Source organism: Carassius auratus, chromosome 36 (assembly GCF_003368295.1).
Source record: "Carassius auratus strain Wakin chromosome 36, ASM336829v1, whole genome shotgun sequence".
NCBI classification, from domain to species: domain Eukaryota; kingdom Metazoa; phylum Chordata; class Actinopteri; order Cypriniformes; family Cyprinidae; genus Carassius; species Carassius auratus.
In genome coordinates this window covers 11,838,868-11,858,751 of record NC_039278.1, presented here as the reverse complement: position 1 = coordinate 11,858,751, position 19,884 = coordinate 11,838,868, and the positions used below count along the sequence as shown (strand labels likewise).

The 19,884-nt window shown below is 36.8% G+C and overlaps 1 protein-coding gene across 26 annotated transcripts in view; it reads left to right on the top strand.

Moving 5' to 3' along the window:
- The first annotated feature begins 2,440 nt into the window (after positions 1-2,440).
- Positions 2,441-19,884, top strand: part of LOC113055250 (calcium-dependent secretion activator 1) — a 103,551-nt gene continuing 86,107 nt past the window's right edge. For 25 of the 26 annotated variants that reach the window (XM_026221406.1, XM_026221401.1, XM_026221393.1 and 22 more), the window contains exon 1: positions 3,076-3,411. In XM_026221406.1, coding sequence (XP_026077191.1) covers positions 3,076-3,411 — 336 coding nt within the window. Of the gene's footprint in view, positions 2,908-3,053; positions 3,412-19,884 lie in introns of those variants that run through there. The other variant, XM_026221378.1, reaches the window with a different exon arrangement.

Below are 19,884 nucleotides of genomic sequence, written 5' to 3'. Positions count from 1 at the left end.
AAGATGCAATTATGCTGAGAGTCCCTCAGAGAATATGTTGACATTCAGCATGCTTAGCCTGCATCAAATAAAATCTTATAAAGATTCTAGTGTGTTAATCCTCTGGCATGATAGTCAGACATGATTCCAAATTTTATGCCAACCCAGAGGGTTCAGAAAGTTCTCATAAATAAGTTTCATTTCACTGTGTGTGGTTAACATTACTTGAATTATACCCAAAAAAAATCAGTCATAATTCCAACATGCATTTTATAGCTGCTGTGTATTTAAATACACACACACACACACACACACACGCACGCACACACACACATATATATATATATATATATATATATATATATATATTTAGTTGTACAATTAATCAAGCAGGTAAACACACATCATTTTATTTAGTATCTTGTTAGCTACACAACAACTTTATAATACATTGCTGCGGTATTTGTTGTTAACTCCTAAATCCAAAACCGCTATTCTAAAAACCCCTAAGAAATCACAGCGGTTCTTCTGGCTGTAAAGACTTCTACCTGAACATTTTATTCTTATTCACAGAAAAAAATGGAAGACTTTGTCTTAATCTTAAGTAAATCAAATCAAAGTTATGACCTGAAGTAATAAGTTTATTGCATTTTCATCTAATATACTGTATATATTCACCTTCTTCAGCCATCCTACACACAGGTGAATGACTGCTCAAACCAACATGAGGGAGTGTTAGGCCTACTCTTCACGATGCACACAACCTGAGGGATTCCATCTTTGACTAGACATGAAAACCTCACCATACCATAGGAATGATATAATGGAAAATTTTTGTGGCTTTGAAACATGCTATTTTTAAACCTTTAAACCTGTTATTGGCCAATCCTTGTCATCTTGGCCACTTGAGAGTATGCGCAAGCAACAGGAAATAAGTGAAATGACTGAACCAGGCCTGTTAAATTCCAGTGCTCTTAATTCCATATCCACACTATCTCTTATCCTCCAATGCACCTCGGAAGCATAATACCCATCATTCATCATGTTAAGGAAATCGTGTGCATTTCCTTGTGAAATACAAGATATCAAAGTAAAAATTTCCAGTTAGATACATATACAATATAAAGCCCTCAACATTGTATTGTTATCACTTATTTAGAAGTACCACAATTAAATTGTGCTGTCTGTTACATGTGAACTGAACAGACATTTAGAGGTTTATTGTTAGGAACTGAAGATCTAGATGTGTAAATGAAGCTCTGTACAAGCTTTACAGCACTTAAAAGATTTGTTCACTTCCAGAATACAAATTTCCTGATAATTTACTCACCCCCATGTCATCCAAGATGTTCATGGAAAACATTCCAGGTTTTTTCTTCATATAATGGACTTCAGTGGTGGCCAATGGGCTGAAGGTCTAAACCAGGGATCCTCAAAACTGGCCCACGAGATTCACTTTCCTGCAGAGTTTAGCTCTAGCCCTGACCAAACAAACCTGAGTATGCTAATCGATGTCTTCAGGATCATAAGAAAATCACAGGTCAGTGAGTTTGATCAGGGTTGGAGCTAAACTCTGCAGCTCATTGGCCCTCCAGGGCAAGATTTAAGGAAACCTGGCCTAAACTGATCGCAAGTGAAATGATCGGTCATTTTCTTTAAAAATGTAAAATGAATATACTTTTTACAGCAAATACTTGTCTTTTTTTTTTTTTAAAGGTAAAACAACGATGTCAGATGATTGTGAAGTTGGAGGAGAAAATGAGATGAGCGTGCATGGAGCTAGTGCAAGATGTGCATTTGTTATTTATTATTTATTTTTTTTAGAAAATAACCAATCGTTTCGCTAGATAAGACCATTATTACTGAGATGGAATTGTGTAGAGCCTTTCAAAGCTGTACTGAAACCACAATTTGGACCTTAAAACTGACTGGTCATTTATTAATGCCTATTGTATGGAGTAAAATCCTGAATTTTTTTCCTCAAAAACCTCCATTGCCTATGCGACTGAAGAAAGAAAGATCTTGGGGGGCATGGGCGTGAGTAAATTATCAGGATTTTTAAATTTTATTTGTATTATTATTCTGGAAGTGAACCAATCCTTTAATTTTAATTTTAATTATTTATTTATTTTTCCACTGGGTAATCAAAATGCACACTTACAGTCTACATAACAATTTTAATACTTGGTCTAAATACCAGAAATATGTCATACAAACAAGTGGTCAAGTTCAAAGAGTGCAAGTGTGGGTTTGGGAACAGGCCCAGTGACTGCCTAAACATAAAATAATATCATACAATCTAGTACAAATGACAAATAAATTAATTACAATTTAAATGGATGGAAACAAATTTACTATCATTTACTATATTTTTTTTTAATACAGTGTTACTGTTTAGCCTATGTTTTAAGTACCAGTGATGCTGAACAGGTTTGGAAACCAAAACACTAAAAACAGACAAAAATGCATCTGGGTTGGCATAAGTTAAATCAGTAAAAATGAAATCGTAGATAAATTCCTAAAGTTCTATACTCTAATACGAAAAACAGAATTGGTTTTCTAATGTTTCAGGAAGTGCTGTAGTTGTTAACGGTTAAGCGTGGTGAATATCGTGAGGGAGAGACACAGCGATAGTGCTGTCACGGAAACCACGTCAATGAGCCCCTCCCCCTACAGCTTCAGTTCAGAACCACGGTCAGCTCTCAGCGCGCGCTGATCTCATTGTCACTTTATAGTCGGTAGAAAGACTGCCAGAGGAAACCAGCAAAACAGCAGCAGTGGATTGTTTTTCCGACACTCCCCGTGTTATCTTCCATTAAATCCGTTATGGTAAACGGAGAGTTAAACGAAAAAAACACGTAAGCAGCAACAATTTAATTCGGTAGACGACTGCTGGCGGTTGGAGCAGCTTTTTCTCTCGCGCTGAGGGTAAGTGACACTTTTGATGTCTCGTTTGGATTGTAGACTGTGGAAAAATAAGCGTCTTCCCTTCCGTACTTTTTCGTCCTCTGAAGCGAGTTACAGATGTTTTATTACAAAAAAAAGACCACTTGATTTGTATCTTTTGATTTCAGAGAAGCAAGAACTTGCGTTGAAATGTTGGACCCATCCTCCAGCGAGGAGGAGGCGGATGAGGTTGTGGAAGAAGAGCGCAAAGTGGTGGCTGCGCCCAAGGCTGGTGGTCCTCGGGTGTCTCCAAGCAGGTCCAGCGAAAGCTCTGGTGGTCTACAGCCAAGCCGAATCGCTAATGCCCGACCAACGAGCCCGAGCCCCTCAGTGGCGATCGAGAATGAAAAGGATGAATTAGAAAAGATGCAAAGGGAAGAAGAGGAGAAAAAGAAGAGGCTTCAGCTTTACGTCTTTGTGATGCGCTGTATTGCCTATCCGTTTAATGCGAAGCAGCCGACCGACATGGCGAGACGACAGCAAAAGGTGAGAGGGCAAAGTCACATGCAACAGATTGTTGTTGAAATGAAGAATTGGTGAGCAACACTCTTCTAGCTGTGCAAAAACACAGTTGTAGCATGTGGTAGAGATGATTGATTCAGTCCTTAAAATGTATTCCTATTTTCCAATGCAATAATAATAATAATAAAAAACAATGTTTCTAAAAATAAATAAAAACATATATATATATATATATATATATATATATATATATATATATATATATATATATATATATATATATATATATATATATAAACATTACCCATCTCGCATCTTTTCTGGTACTTAAAAAATAAATAAATCTTAAGGGTAGATGACAGGTGCAAGTTGCTACAACATGTCATTTTTCCTGAGCACTTGCAGAGGTGCCCTTTTCAATATTTTTACTAAGATGATTAGCAACCAGAAAATCTTTTACTATGAGAGTCTCACACTTATGCATAGGCTACTTGTTTACTATTGTGCTTTAGGAAAACCATCCAAGACCTCCAAGATATATCCTTTGTGTAACTTTGACTGCTTGTTTAATGTGTTTGCTGTCTAAGGATATCAAAAAGATGCATATACCCAGATAGTTTTTGAGAGTTCAGGGCAATGTTGCCGACAAGTTGACTTTATGAACATAATGGATGTCATAAACATGTCAGTGGTCTGTTGGACAAACTGTAAAACCACCATTGAAGCATTTAAGATGGCAGAAGACCATTCCAGAAATTTCTATCAACAAGGGTGTATGTATCCCTTGTGAAAATAGCAATACCACAATGCATTCACTCAGATCCTATGAGAAAAAGTACTTGATTGTTATTCAAGAATGATGAAATCTGTCTGACTTGTTGTCATTATCTCTCCTTTGCAATGTAGAGTTGCATGCAAAACATGCTTCTGTCTAATATTAATTGAAGACATTTTGCTTATCAAACATAAGCCAAAACCAGGTTCTGACAGTCTTTATTCTCGAAAAACTAACAAGGAGGCAGCTGTACCACATTAGCACAATGTTTGAGAGATGGAGAGTTGGTGTTTGAGACATTTTCTCCTGGCTTGTAATCAAAGGCAGAGCTCTGGCAGAATGAAGTTGTCTTTTATGTCAGAATCTTGAATAATTTATGTGTTCATCATATCCATGAGTGCCTTATTCAAAATCGTTTATCAAATATAGTAGCTTCAGCTTGGAAAATGTACAACTGTGAAGTGGATATCTGAGAGCCAGTACATTACATATTGTTTGAATTTCAGCTCCGCCTCATTTTAAGACTCACTGTGAGTTTCATTTCATACAATCTGAGGTCGAAAACAAGTCTGTCTTATTTGGTTGTGCCCCCAGGGGCTTGTTTGCTTGCTGATTTTCTCTTCGGAGCCAGTGCCTTGGGACAATAAAAAGAGTCTCTGTGGGAAGTTATTCTCCGGCTGTTGTTGTGTCCGCACAGATAAGACTCATGTGAGATCAAGAACCAGCAGGTTTCTTTAGATATACAATTGAGTTTTTGTTACACTATATATTCCTTGTTGTTATAGTTCTTTAATTATTAAATTAATAATCATTTAATCATCTCAAGACTTGGTTTTCTCAATAAAAGGTGCACTGGTCAGTCATATCCTAAATGTTGTGATGGTTTTCCTTTGAGAGGAGATGGAAATTCAACACAACTCTGTGCTCAGAGATAGTAGTCTACACTAATCATTATTCAGACATCTTCAGCGAGATATCTGCCAGTGTCACACTGAGAAACCCATTATAATTCTTCAACTGATATTCATCTAAGATGTGTTCACACTATTTACCATTGTTCAGCTTATTTTCTCTGGTGAATTCCAGTTGTTTCAAAGGCAGTTCATGATATTGAAAGATTTCCGCACTTACATTTCATATCGGGTTCAGGTTGCTCACTCAAGTTTGCTGCACAGAACGAAAGACGCTAGGTTTGAAAGTGACTTCTGTGTAATTGGTTCTGTTACTTTGTTGTTGTATGTAGTTCAGAAATGAAAGGTCTGGTGAGTGGTACTAAAATGTTAATGCTCTATCACGTTTGAACATAACCAAACCTAACTAACAGTATTAAAGCTGCAGTCTGTAACTTTTGACGCTCTAGCGGTTAATAAACTGAACTGCTTGTGTCTTGCTGAAGAACATCGTAGCCGGAACTACTTCTCTCTGTTTATGTCTATGAAGAATCACAAAGGTACTGGGTTACTCCGCCGCGGTACCCCCGAAGCAATCTAAAATAGTCAGAATATAAACACTTATTATAGGTGCACCCTAGTGATTCAGGACAGGCTAAAAACACGGTTTGGAAAATGGATTCATGGTGTACTCGCTTATTATATACATTTTGTAAACCTTGAACACAAAAAAAAAGTTATGTACCGCAGCTCTGATTGGTTGTTTTTTACCGGGAGCGATATATTTTCTGCAAATGGCAATAAATTCTGTAAAAAACTTCAGCGAATTGCATGTTCATACAGTCTGTATTTTTCTAATGAGCCTACAGTATGTCGTGTTGTTGTTATAGACATGGAATATTATATAATAAATATATAAATTATTGAGTATACTCAAAGCAACAGTGCTGATTCATGCTGGTTATTATTATTAATATTCATATTTTTTTATTGCATAAATGAGTTAGATGTGAGGATGTAAACTTGACCATGTTATGATGTCAACCCTCAAAGACAGATTATTAATACCTCTCTGCAACTTCAATTATGCACTTTCACAAAGTATATGCGGTTAATGTCGTTAAAGTTTTATAAGTCCACTAAATCTTACTAGCTTTGCTGTATAATACAATACTGTGTGTTATCATTGTTGTTGTTATTAAGTACTGTGGAAATATCAAATTAATATTAGTGTTTGTTTACCTCCCCTCCCTCTGTCTTTGCTTTAATTATGATGCAGTGACATGCTTATTCACCCGTCTTATGATTGTAAGCAAGTCTGCTGTTTTTTTAACGCGGGACCAGCTCATGCCGGCAACTAAATATGGAAACTGTTCATGGTGCTCCTTGCTGTCTGCTTCAGAAATGGTAGTATTAGTCACGATGACAAGGTGCATGCTGTCACATACTTAATGATCAGTAGGACCATGTCAGGTGTCTTACACTGCTGCCGCTCGCTGTCTCCGGCGTGCAGCCACCCACACACTGAATTGAGAGCCTAATTAAAGCTTTTAACAATATATCCTACAATGTCTCTCTCTTCCTTCTTTTCTCGTTAAAGCTCTCTCACACACAAACAGACAGACCGGCACAAATATACCCACATTTAGAGACAACAGAACAAAAGAAAGTATTTTCAGAGAAGGTAGTTACAGTGAGCACACTTGAACATCTAAAGTCCAGTCAATTATGCCGCTTATGACTTTTTTAAAGAGTTATAAGTCATGAACCAAACCTACCAGATCACGGTGAATCGCAACATTACAAACTTTGATTTGAAGCAAAAACATTTTTTTTATTAATATTCATCATGATCTGATCACCTTTCATAGAAGTATATTGTAACATTGGACAAAAAATGAGAATAATCGAAATTGTAAGCGTGTAGCGAAAGTTGCCCTCAGACGATCCTTCGAGACATAAGCTGCTGGCTGTGCAATATGATGCCCTTACAAGAGTTGATTGAGTTATTGTATGACATCATTTACCACAATCTACTTTACAGAGAGAATAATAGCACCACGAGCAGCATTTTCAGAGGTGATATGATGAAACTAATCTGTTGTGTCTGTCTTGTCAAGATGTTCAGATACAATTATTTGCTCCATTTCAATTGCAGGGCCTATTCTTGAGATGCAGTAGATGTGGAGTTAATTACAATCCTCGTTTTAAAAAAAATGACAGTATTGTCATTGCATTGTTATAAAAAATACCTATTTTATAGGCTCTATTTATTTCTGTTATTTTGAGGCAGACATGTGTATTGATATATCTCTCCACAAATCCATTTTCTTTTCCACTCCCTCACTGAGCAAAGAGGCAATTTTCAATGCCCTTCTTGTGCTCGGGAGGGCAGAATCTGAAAGTCCATTGTGTTAGAGACAAACCATAACTCAGATAAGAGCTCTCTGTCTGTGAACGGTCTGCTGAGGTGCCTCTTACAGTAAATGTATAGTGTAGACGGATACACCGAAAAGGCCTTAAGAGCCCTACTAGTGGGATAGGCCTGATCTGAGGTCAGCAGGCTTTCATTGTGGGCTGAAGATCTTGACGTGTAGGCGGGGGGAAGATTGCTATTATGATAGCCATGATGGATGCACAATCAAATGCTGGCTGATCTTGGGTCAGCTGCAAGTATGAGAGGCACTTTAACTAGGTATTGAAAATCCATGCAGAACAATTCTGGAACTAGCTCAAACTGAAAAGGAATATTTGAAACTCTTTTGATATGAATTGATGTTTAAGTACGTGGTGGTTCTTGTTGTAAAAGATAAATGCCATTCATACTTGTTGTTAATTCAGGATGTGCAAAAGCACATTATTATTTTTTTATGTTTGCAAATGGTTTGCTTTTTGAATTGTATAATTTTTTAAGGAATTCATAAATATTTGTTTTTATTTGCAAATTACCTGTTTTTAATACATATGTCTTACATAATTTTTTTAATTGTATAGTTTTTTTTTAATTAATTGTTATTTTTATTTTATTATTCTTTTTATTTATGTCATCATTTCAATCCCTGCTTCAAACCTGTATTTTCCACATGAGCATCACATCACATGCACTGAACGCTAGATTACAGCATATTAATTGCATTTGATTACACTTTTATGATTCTATTTATTTTTATTTATTTAAGTTTTTGAAACAAACTGTACCAAGTGGAAACATTTGTGCATACTTGCATTTCAGGATTTAACAAACATCTTACAGTAGTAATGAGCAAACCACACACAGATATACTGTATGTGTTTCCATGGTGAGTGTGTTTATTGTAGAAACGGGTGTTTGTGAACATGTGCTTGAATAAAGCAGCGTAAAGGCGGTGGGAGGATGACCCTTTCATGTGCTCTTTGTTGCTTGTTTGTAATCTGGGATTACACATTCATTTGCCTTCTGTGATCTGTTACATAACAATCTCTATTTGCCCAAGAGTTTCAGTGTGAATTCAGAAGGTTTGAAGATACATTTACACATATATGTGGTAAACAGCAGTGTGTGTTCAGATGTTTTAGATAGTTTAAAGGTATGAAAAAGTATCATCAGTGAACTAGATTTCAATTATTAAGTACCACTGGATTAAGAATGACATCCTTTCCAAATGGGTTCAAATTAAGGGTGTCTGAGAGTAGTACTTTTTTATTCATAACAATTTGTTGATTATGAAACAGTGGAAGCCTGTTTTTTTGCACCAGTGTAAGAAATACATGCGATGTAAAAGTTAACTGTGATGTAGTTTAAAAGTGTTAAAGTCACAGCCTGAGACATAAAGAGACAGTTATGAAAAGTAGTCGGAATTGTAAAATATTTAGTCACATTTGTAAGAAAGTTACAATTCTGAGAAATAAAGAAGCAAATATGAAATCTAAAGAAATAATTGTAAGATATTACATCACGATTGTGAGACATAAAGTTTAAGATTTTGAGCAATAAAGATGCAAAAGTGAAATATGAAGTCGCAGTTGTAGATATTAAGTCAATTTTGTGATATAAAGTTGCAGTTACAAGAAATAGATGCAAATGTAAAATGCGAAGTCGCTATTATGAGAAATAAAGATGCAAATGTGAAATATGAAGCCGCAATTGTAAGATATTAAGTCTAAATTGTGGGAAATTTACAATAATGAGAAATAAAGATGTAAATTTAAAATATGAATTCACAAATACCTTTTTTTCTCTCTCTGAAAGCATAAACAGACTTACAAATAAAACTGTCAAGTCATAAACAAAGAAACAAAATGGCAAAAAGTCTGCTTTATACAAACAGGGAATGCAGTGTATTAATGACTATACAACATAATACATTTACCTTTCAGAGAAAGGTTTCATTCAAAGTTTGAATCCAAAGTTTTCCAATCATCAAGGTATACTGTAGAAACAGGCAGCATTGCTCATAAACTGAAATAACATCAAGAAGACATGAAAAGAAAGACAGAGTGAGAAAGGCAGACAGACAGATAGGCAGAGACTCAAGGGACATGAAAGCAGTCTGTCTCTTTACCTCGGGCACTGATCACTAATGGGATCCTTTCTCAGAGAGAAACCCCAGACCACCATTCTCACGCAATCAACATGAGCCCAGTGGGCACCTGGGGAACACACACACACACACACGCACGCGCACACACACACACACACACACACACACACACACACACACAACACACACACACACACACACACACACACACACACGCACACCCACACACACACACACACACACACACACACACACACACACACACACAAATAAGAACATTCCATCATAAATGCAAAAGAATGCACAAACAATGACAGGCAGTCTTATAAGTGTACAGAGCATAAATAAATGAACGTTGCCAATAATACTACTAAAACAATAATAATACTAAAACAATGCTGTAGTCTGAATGTACATACTACAACATTGTTTTAATATTATTATGACCTGCATGTATTATGGTTTGTTGTGTTCCAGAGTTAAGTTATTGTACATGGGAGCTGAGATGTTTGGTAGACTTGGTGCCTCAGAGTAAGTCAAGCCAAGTCAAGTCAAGTCTGCTTTATTGTCAATTCGTCCACATGTACAGTACATACATACAGAGAATCGAAATTGCATTACTTTCAGACTCCCCATACATACAGATAACACTAACAGTAGAGCCTAAAAAACTAGATCAAATATAAAGATACAGCTATACAATAAGGGAATGTAAAAAAGACATATAATAAAATTAGAAATAAAATTAAATAAAGCAGCGCAAAGTACTTGGCAGATAGAGTGCAGATCAGTGAGTGTCAGTAAGTGAACAAACAGTGCAGACAAAAAGATTTTTAGTGCAAAAAAAGCTTTTTCTGTCTAATTAAAGTGAGAAAACTACAAGAAGGTGGAAAAAGAGTTGGATTCCCATGCTAAACATGGACAAAGTTTCAAAAATTAAGTTGTTACTCGAAAGTTTTTTTCGAGTATGGGTCTGTGTGACGTTAAATGGAGCGGAATTTCCTTATATGGGTCCTAAGGGCACTTCTCCCAGAAGAGTGCACGCTCCCATGGAGGAGAGCACTGAGAGGCTGAGCACAGACAATCACTGATCAGAGCGAGAGCGACGCGAAATGTCACAAAAGAAGTGTGTTTTTGGTACAGACTATCTTTCTCTTATGAATATAATAAAACTAAAGACTTTTTGGAGTTATGAAGGATGCAGTACTACTCTATAGGTACTCAAGATTAACAGGATATTGGGCCCTATTTTAACGATCTGAAACGCAAGTGTCAAAGCGCGAAGCGCAAGTAACTTTGTGGGCGGGTTTCGGCGCTGTTGCTATTTTCCCGGCGGGATAAATGGCTTTTGTGCCCGGCGCAAATCTAAAATGGGTTGGTCTGAAGTAGCTTCATTATTCATAGGTGTGGTTTGGGCGTAACGTGAAATAAACCAATCAGAGCGTCATCCAACATTCCCTTTAAAAGCAGGTGCGCAAGTTCCATTATGGATTGCTATTATTATGGCGTATTTACCAGGCGCACGCCAGGAGCGATTCACAGCCGAGGAGACTGATGTTCTTGTAAGAGCAGTGAAAGACAGAGAAGTTGTGTTGTATGGGGATGGGAGAAACCCAGCCAAAATAGCGTCGGTTAAACAGACGTGGGAGGAAATAGCCACAAATGTTTCATCGATTTTTTTTTCCTGGTTCTTGACGGACAAACCAATTTGTCAGATGTCCTTATATACATATATGTCTTGTCACTATAGGGCAAACAGGTCTGATCCTTAATTACTACAATTAGCCTGAATAATTTGTAAGCTAGATTTATGCCTATTTTATGCCTATCATTGTGACACACCATGATTTCCGTCATCTCATGTGTTAATTTTTTTTAGTGTAACAATTTATGATTTGCAAAAATAACTGTTGCATCTGTGTAGATTACATGAGCAAAGTGTATGCGCGTTGTGCACGCTATACATTATGGTCAAGCATGCGCCCTTAAAATAGCATAATGAACAACACGCAACGCGCCACTGACTTTAGACTAGGTTTTTTCTGGTCAGTGGCGCAATTGTTTAATGGAACAGCAAAATAGCACCAGGGATTGTTTGCGCCGGAACACGCCTCCTTTTTTGCGCTGAACCGCCCAGGGAGCGCAAGTTCATTCACTAGTTTAGCGACGTGCTTCTGTGGAGGGAAAAGCGCGCTTTGCGCAGGTGCAAAATAGGAATGACTCATGCGTCGGTGTACAAAGTCAATTGCGCTGGGTGCAAGATAGGGCCCATTGAGTGAAAACGAGCATTTCACCCCCTCTTTAAATGTTTTGGATTGGTAAGATTTTTAAAATGTTTAAATATAAACATATAAACTAAAATAAAACAAAATAACAAACATAAAAAACATAATATTGTGAAAAATTAATACAGTTAAAAAAATACTGTTTTCTATGTTAATATATTTTGAAGTTAATTTATTATATATTTTACTATATATTTATTCCTGCGATGGCAAAAACAAATCTTTAACATCATTACTCCAGTTTTCAGTGTCACATGATCCTTCAGAAATCATTCTAATATGATTTGCTGCTCAAGACAAATACTTTATTTTTAAAAGCAGTTGTGCTGCTTAATGTTGTTGTGAAAATCATGACACATTTTTTTTTTCAAAGTCCAAAAGAACATAATTTTAAATACAACATTTTTTATGTTTCATTCATTGTTTACTCCCTTTTCATCAGTTTAATTTATCTTTGCTGAATGGTGTGCAATTGTGACTTCCGGGTTTATCTCACAGTTTGACTATATACTGTATATTGTCACGGGTTGAAGTATCACTCGACAAGAGGTGTGTGAATTAAATGCCACAGAGGGTGGATTTATTGAACAGTGTAGGGTGCCTGGTGAAGTGTGCTGATTCGCTTTCTGGTGGCTGGTGCTTCCTGTGTGCTCTCTGTGCTCTTCGGTGCCAATCAAGGTGAAAGTGGGTGTCCTGACGTGCTCCAAAGTGGGTGGGCTGTCGATCACTTGCTGCTTCCTGCGAAGAAATGAGAGAGGGATTAGACCAGCGTTGCATTCGGTTCGGTTTGTTTGAATCAAAGATTATAGAAGTAACAAGAGGCGAAACTCCATTGCAGTTTTGACAACAAGCTATAAGGCAAGGCAAGGCAAGTTTATATAAAAGAAAGTAAAATAATCATGAAGAAAAATAATAACAAAAATAAAACAAGCAATTTTAAAACTTTTAAAATGATTAAAACATTTAAAAACAGTTAGAAACAGACTTTACATAAAAAATAAAATAAAATAAACAGTGAAAATATAGTGCAATCAATTCGGACATTGCACAGTGCTCATTCAATAAATGCACCGCTAAACAGATGAGTTTTGAGTCTAGATTTAAATGTGACTATAGTGTTTTAACACATCTGATCTCTTCTGGAAGCTGATTGCAACTGCGGGCAGCATAGTACAGGTGCTGTAACGTTAATTTAAGCTATCCCATGACCGCAGTAACAGTTTGCTAACGTTATGTATTTGGTTAAAATTGGGTCAAGACTCGAAATGGTCTTTAAGTTTGGATAGTGATTTTCATGTTTATGCGAAAAAGGGTGACAGTTAAAGGGTTAATTTAGTGATAACAATGAATTAATAAAGCGGTCATTTGCCAGGTCAGGTGTTCATATATCTCTGAAAATATGCGATTTAAATGGTTGCAATTCAAGAATGCTTTGGAATATAGACTTACTGTATGGTTGGTCTTGTTTTAAAGAAGACATATGCTAGGTTATTGTTGAAGTGAAATAAATTATGAAAATGAAACAGAAAAAAAGTTATATAAGTTTATTAAAATGTACAAATTAAAAAATATTATTATTTATATTCTATATAATATAAATACATATATATATATATATATATATATATATATATATATATATATATTAAAAAATATATTTTACGCAAGAAAATGAAAGCGAAAAATCTGAACAAGTTGTGTTTCACATTTAGAGACATGGGATGTCTGCTATAGAGATATTAAAAACAATAAACTACTATTTAATTCCCTCAACCGCTTTTGAAATGGGAGCGGTATCATTCAATTCTATGACAGCTGTGTTGCGTTCAGTCCAAGATGGCGGAGCTGCAGCTCTGCGCATGGGTGCGTTGGTTGCTATGGAACGTTCTATTGAGTTTCGCCTCTTGTTACTTCTATACTCTTTGTTTGAGTGCAGCGTGTTCTGCTAAAGAATGTGCAGACTGATGGGGAGCAGCTGTGACCGATCAGCCGGTGACAAGGATGTGCAGGTGCTTTCTGTTGGTTGCCAGGGCGACGCTGATTCCTCCGGGAATGCTTGTCACACTATATATATATATATATATATATATATATATATATATATATATATATTTCTCTCTCTAATGGGGAAACGGGCTTCCATAGAGATGTGCTTTAGGAATGAGTTTTTAATAAATATGCTTTCAAACAACAACAAAAAAGCTTTGTATTACAATCCAATCACTTTTAACACCCAGTCACAATATCAGGTAATAAAACATTGATTGCGCACAATTTGTCAATATATTTTACTCACAATAGTTTTTGAATTTAATTTATAAAACAGATAGTTTAGATAGCGATTGGTTAAGCTGTCTTCGAAAGGCATTGTAAATTACTCTATAAACCTGTGACCACCATAGATATGTATAGATGCCCCATTCAACTGCTCCAGGCACGTAGATGCGGCCGCCATCTTGGAATGGTCAACTTGACGCCATTCATCATACTGTAGTTTCTCACAGAACCATTGAGCTGTTCTGTGCAGGATTGTGGCATCTTTTGAATATTCAGTGATTACTATGGTAATTGGCGTCAAGTTCACCATTACGAAATGGCGAACGGCTTACATATAGCGGCCCATAGAAACAGTCACTTATGAGGCATCTACGCATTGTGATGACATTCCATCAGTATTACTGTGCCACTGTAGGTGCGTTCCATTCGACTGAAAGAGGACTGCGAAGTGGACTTCACAGGGTATTCCACCATCTTAAGTAAGATTCCATTCCGAAGTGAGCGAACATGTTCGAAGGGCACTGCGAACGGAATAGGTAATAAGGGACCATCGATACATCAATTCACAGGAAGTGGAGAGGGGAAATCACCCAACTGTCGTTGCACACCGCATCACTAGTCAGAATTAATGATAAAGCAGAGCCGTTAGAGTTTTTAAAGGCTCTTCAATAGAGGGGTTGCAATAAATGTTGTTATTATACAAATAAGAGTATTTATGAATGGTTATGGCGGTTACATTTGCAGATTGTATTGTATAAATGAGTGAAACTGAGTAAAACCAGGAAGAAAGAGCTGAGGCTCTGTACATTTTTTTTATTTCACTTTTTTACTTCAGGAGAGTTAATTTTGGGGCTGCATGTAGGAAAGAAAGCTCAAGAGATGAGACCACAACAATCTGTTGACAGTCTAAACCTATACATTTTGACTAAATTTATTAGATACATAATTGTAAATGTATTATATATGTATTTAAATTTGAAATAAAACAAATTACAATATTTATGTTATATTATAATATGTAAGACTCCATCATTGCCTCCCTGTGATGACATTGGAGGGCGTTCCAATTGAGCGGAGCAGTGAGCACTGCGTAGGGACCCTGTCAATCGGAACGCGCCTTTTTTCTCTGTGTTGCTTGGCAACCATTCTTCTACTAGAATTACTGCACCAAAGAAATTGTTTAAAAATTAATTTAGTAAATTTTGATTTAGTGAGTAGTCTAAGCACATACTGTTTTATAAAAGCCATGAACCCTGTGAAGCAGTAGTGTAGCCAGAAAAGAGACTCTGGGTGTGCATATGAAAATCTGGGTGTGCCACATTTATTGTCAGATTAGGCCTACTGTGCAAAATTATGGGATAGTATTTTTGTCACACTGCTTCCGTCCAACCATACTCCTAGTGATAATTCGCAGCTCGTGTCAAAATGTAGATAATTGTTAAATGTAGTAATTTTCTTCCAAATACTATAATTTTGAACTTCTGGTACGATACATGGACATTTCCAATCTGGCAACACTGTTGATGTTGAGCCCGGGGAGGGAGAAACATCCTCATCAGGTGTGTAACGTTGGGCCTTGTGTCTGGCTGTCCATCAAGCCGAGGTTTTTTGCTAAAAAAAATAAAGAAAGGAGCTCTGCAACATATTGCTAGCTAGCAATGTGCAATCAAAAATGATCTGTTTATATCATAGACTGCAGGGGTCACAGTCAGCTGCTGTTTGCTGATTGGTTGGCAGTCCAAATGTCGGCAGATATATTTTACCAAAAATAATTTTAAATGTAAATTAAATTTTTAGCATTATTGCACCATATATTGGATTCTTATTTCTGTGCCCCTGAGAGTATGATTTAGAATGTTCAGTGGCATCACAGACAGAACTGCCAGATTCAAACAGCTTTTGCGCGTTGGCTGCACTGAGCCAGAGATGCGCTCAGCGCTGGTCATATATCACAATTAATGTAGTGCAGTGTTTTCAACCACATAATGTTTATTTTAGGTTTCATACATTTAAATATACATAATCACTAGTAAAACAATACATTGGTAGTTTGTAAAATACACACTGATGTCAATGGAAGCAGCAAAAACTATCTAATCAAATGTAATTTGTAAAATGTTTTATTCATATATCAGACACACATAGCAGAACAATAAAGTTTGCTTTATTCTTCGTCCAGTTCAACAGCCTCTTACTTTAATGTATTTCGGGAGAAACTGTGGAATTGAAGTGCTGTGCGTTAAACCTGGCTGACAGGACTCTGAACTGCAGCGCTCATCTCGTTATAGATCAAGATAATTTATTAAGGGTTTTAAACGAAGAATCGGAATATCAGATACTTGACATGGTAAGCAAGTTTGTGTATATATTTTAATAAAAAATGAAAAACTAAATAAACGAATACCGATACATTTATTAGTGTCTGAGGTGTGTCACGTGACAATCATGACACGTCGCCATGGAAACAAGGGATCAGTTAAAATATTTGTAACTAGGGGTGCTCCGATCACAATCGGCCGATCGTTAATGCGCATCTCGTCAGTAAAGCCGGTTCTCTAATCAGCGGTTAATTCCATCAGGTGCGTGATTTCACATAGAGTAGCTGTTACTACACAGAGCCGTTGTTAACTGAGAAGATGCGCCAAAAAACGCTGAAAATGAAGTGGATTTGCTCATCTTCTCAGTTAACAACGGCTCTGTGTAGTAACAGCTGCTCTATGTGAAACCACGCACCTGATGGAATTAACCGCTGATTAGAGAACCGGCTTTACTGACGAGATGCACATAAACGATCGGCCGATCGTGATCGGAGCACCCCTATTTGTAACTTAAGCGTGAAAGGCTTGATTTAAAATATGTATATATTTTCTAAGTAAACAACAATAGCCCAAGTTTAGTAAACATTTTTTATTGAGACTATAAAAAATAATTCTGCATATATGTTTAGGTGTGCCACCTGCCACTCTGGGTGGCACCGGCACACCCTGGCACACCCGTGGCTACGCCACTGCTGTGAAGCCTTAATTTACAGTGAATTTACTCTGCTCCACATCACGTCTCTAACAATGGCCCATAGTTGTTCTAAATTCACTCTTTTTTATTGTAGGTTTTTGTGTAATATCTTTGTAACTTTCCAAAATGTAATAATTTGCTCTGTTTTTGAAACAAATGTCCTTTTTGTGTGAACAGCATCTTTCGGTTCCTTCCCTCTAACAGTCTTGCCACTCTAGTAAAAAAAATCAAGTCCAACAATTTTTTTTTTCTCATTGAATATTCAGTTTTACTTGAAAACGTGTATTATTAGTGAAGTAAAATGGGTTGTGAATGACATATCGTGTTGACTTCAAACAACAATGACAGCATTTGAAGTAAAAATGTGTTGATTTGTTAAGATTTACTAAAGCACTCAAATAATTAATTGCAGTATCTAAACCAACAAGTGGTTTGCTTTCAACAGTACTGAACCATTTGAAGTAGCTGCTTCACACTTGTTGCTTGATCTTTATCCAGTATATTTTAGATCATATTATATGTTCTTTAAAATGTTTCGCTGTCTGCACAACTATACATATTTGAAATTATTTCATTTTGAAGCCCCCTCTACAGTAACTCAAACAATACATTCTTGCATTCTGACTGAGTGACATTTGGAAAGCCTTTCTTCTACCCCACGAGCTCTCTCTCTCTCTCTCTCTCTCTCTCTATCGCTTCTGCTCATTATTGTCTCCATCTCTCTCACTGGTAAACAGAGCTAAAAAAAAGCCATGGACATGGGATGTTGACTCTCACTGTCGAACAAAACCAGATGCAACGCTCTGTTGAGCGTGAAGGGAAGCAGAGACACTGCTCTGTGAAAAACAGCCCTCTGTGGAGGAGCGTTTCCAGCATCCACACTAGAAAAGTCATATCAAGGACTGGCACTTGAATGAGAGGATGCACTGTAAAGATCAACAGTTTATACAGACCATGTTGAAAAACTCTGAGTGCAGGGCTTAGGTCAGCTTTAATGAAGTCAACAGGAGTCTGTTTTAACCTCTAGCTTAGTGATTTTTTTTTTCATCCCTAGTACATGAACTTTTTCTAGTTGTCTGTTCAATCATAGAAGCTTATCTTCTCCCTCCCCCGTATGTCCCAACCCCCAATCCAGTGGAGGAAAGCACTGGGGATGCAAGTAATGTTTTAACAGACTAATACAACCCAAGAGTTTCACATCACAGCGGATGAACAGAGAAAGGGAAGTGTCTGAACGGAGGGCGTGAGAGTCATTAGCTCTATTTATTGCAGTCTGGGCGCTCCAGCTGCACCAGCCTGTGCCAGCAGCAGTAAAATAGCCATAACTCGAAGTTTAACAATATGATAGTTTAATCTTTACAGGGCGGAAATTAGCCATTTCCAAATAATTAAAGAAGAGGAAATGACTGACAGGAAGGAATGAGGGATTGTGGAGCAGAGGTGAATGATTCATTAAAGGTTTCCAATTAAATTCTTCTCAATCATTAATTCCAACAACATTAGTCGACATGAGTCTCCAGTGACAGGCTGTTTGTTTATTACACTACACACCTTTGATTTTCAACACTGATATGATTTTCAAGACGTCATGCTTGCTATGCCAGCTGTGGTGTTGAAAACACATTGCATTAGATCAACAAATTTAATGCTCTCTTTTATATATATTTAGGAACAGCAGAGTGATGCACATGCACATTGGCTCAATCAGCCTGAAATATATATTTTTTGTATTAATTTAGCTTAAGAAATGTAAGATATTTAGCATAAATGTATGATACCATTCAGCAGTTTATGAGATTTTGCTATTTCTAATACTTGGCCCAAAATAGCTGCTTGAGTGCTTTTTTAAGATGGCCATCAAGTGAATTGACTTTAAAGGGACTTTAGTGTGACTAAATCTGAATTTAAAGGGATAATTTACCCAAAAATGAAACCCGTTTGACTTCAGATGATTTAGCAATGTCAAAATTGCATACGCCTCTGTTTCTGTTATAGTGCATAATATATGCTAGTAAATGAAAAAAAATGCTTGTTTACATAGCAGTTGTGGCCTAATGCAGTCGTGGCCTAATGGTTAGAGAGTCGAACTTGTAACCCGAAGGCTGCGGGTTTGAGTCTCAGCAGGGATTGTATTTGGGGGGAAGTGAATGTACAACACTCTCTTTCATCCTCAATACCATGACTTAAGTGAGACCCTTGAGCAAGGCACCAAACCCCCAACTGCTTCCCAGGCGGTGCAGCAATATGGCTGCCCACTGTTCCGGATATGTGTTTACGGTGTGTGTTAACTACTATGTGTGTGCACTTGGATGGGTTAAATGCAGAGCACAAATTCTGAGTATGGGTCACCATACTTGGTCACACTTCACTTCACTTTCACTATATGTTAGCTAAATTCAGAATAGCATACAACCATTTTGTCTTGGCTAGACATATTAGTACCTAAAGTGTACATATTAGTTTACTTTTTGACTGCCCCAGCGATAGCTTTGTACCTTTTTTCTGTGAGAGTAAATCTTGTACGTTTTTTCTCATATTATTTCTGCTATATGGCATAAATAAGAGTCATATTCTAGAGTGCTATTGTAAATTAAGCCAACGTATATTTATACAAGTAGCATACAGTGTATGGCAGAAAAAAAAGAGAATTAGCATATTAGCATACTATTAGTGTACATACTGTATACTTAGGCTAGTATATCCTACTAATATACATAAACTTCAGCTGTATTTGGAAT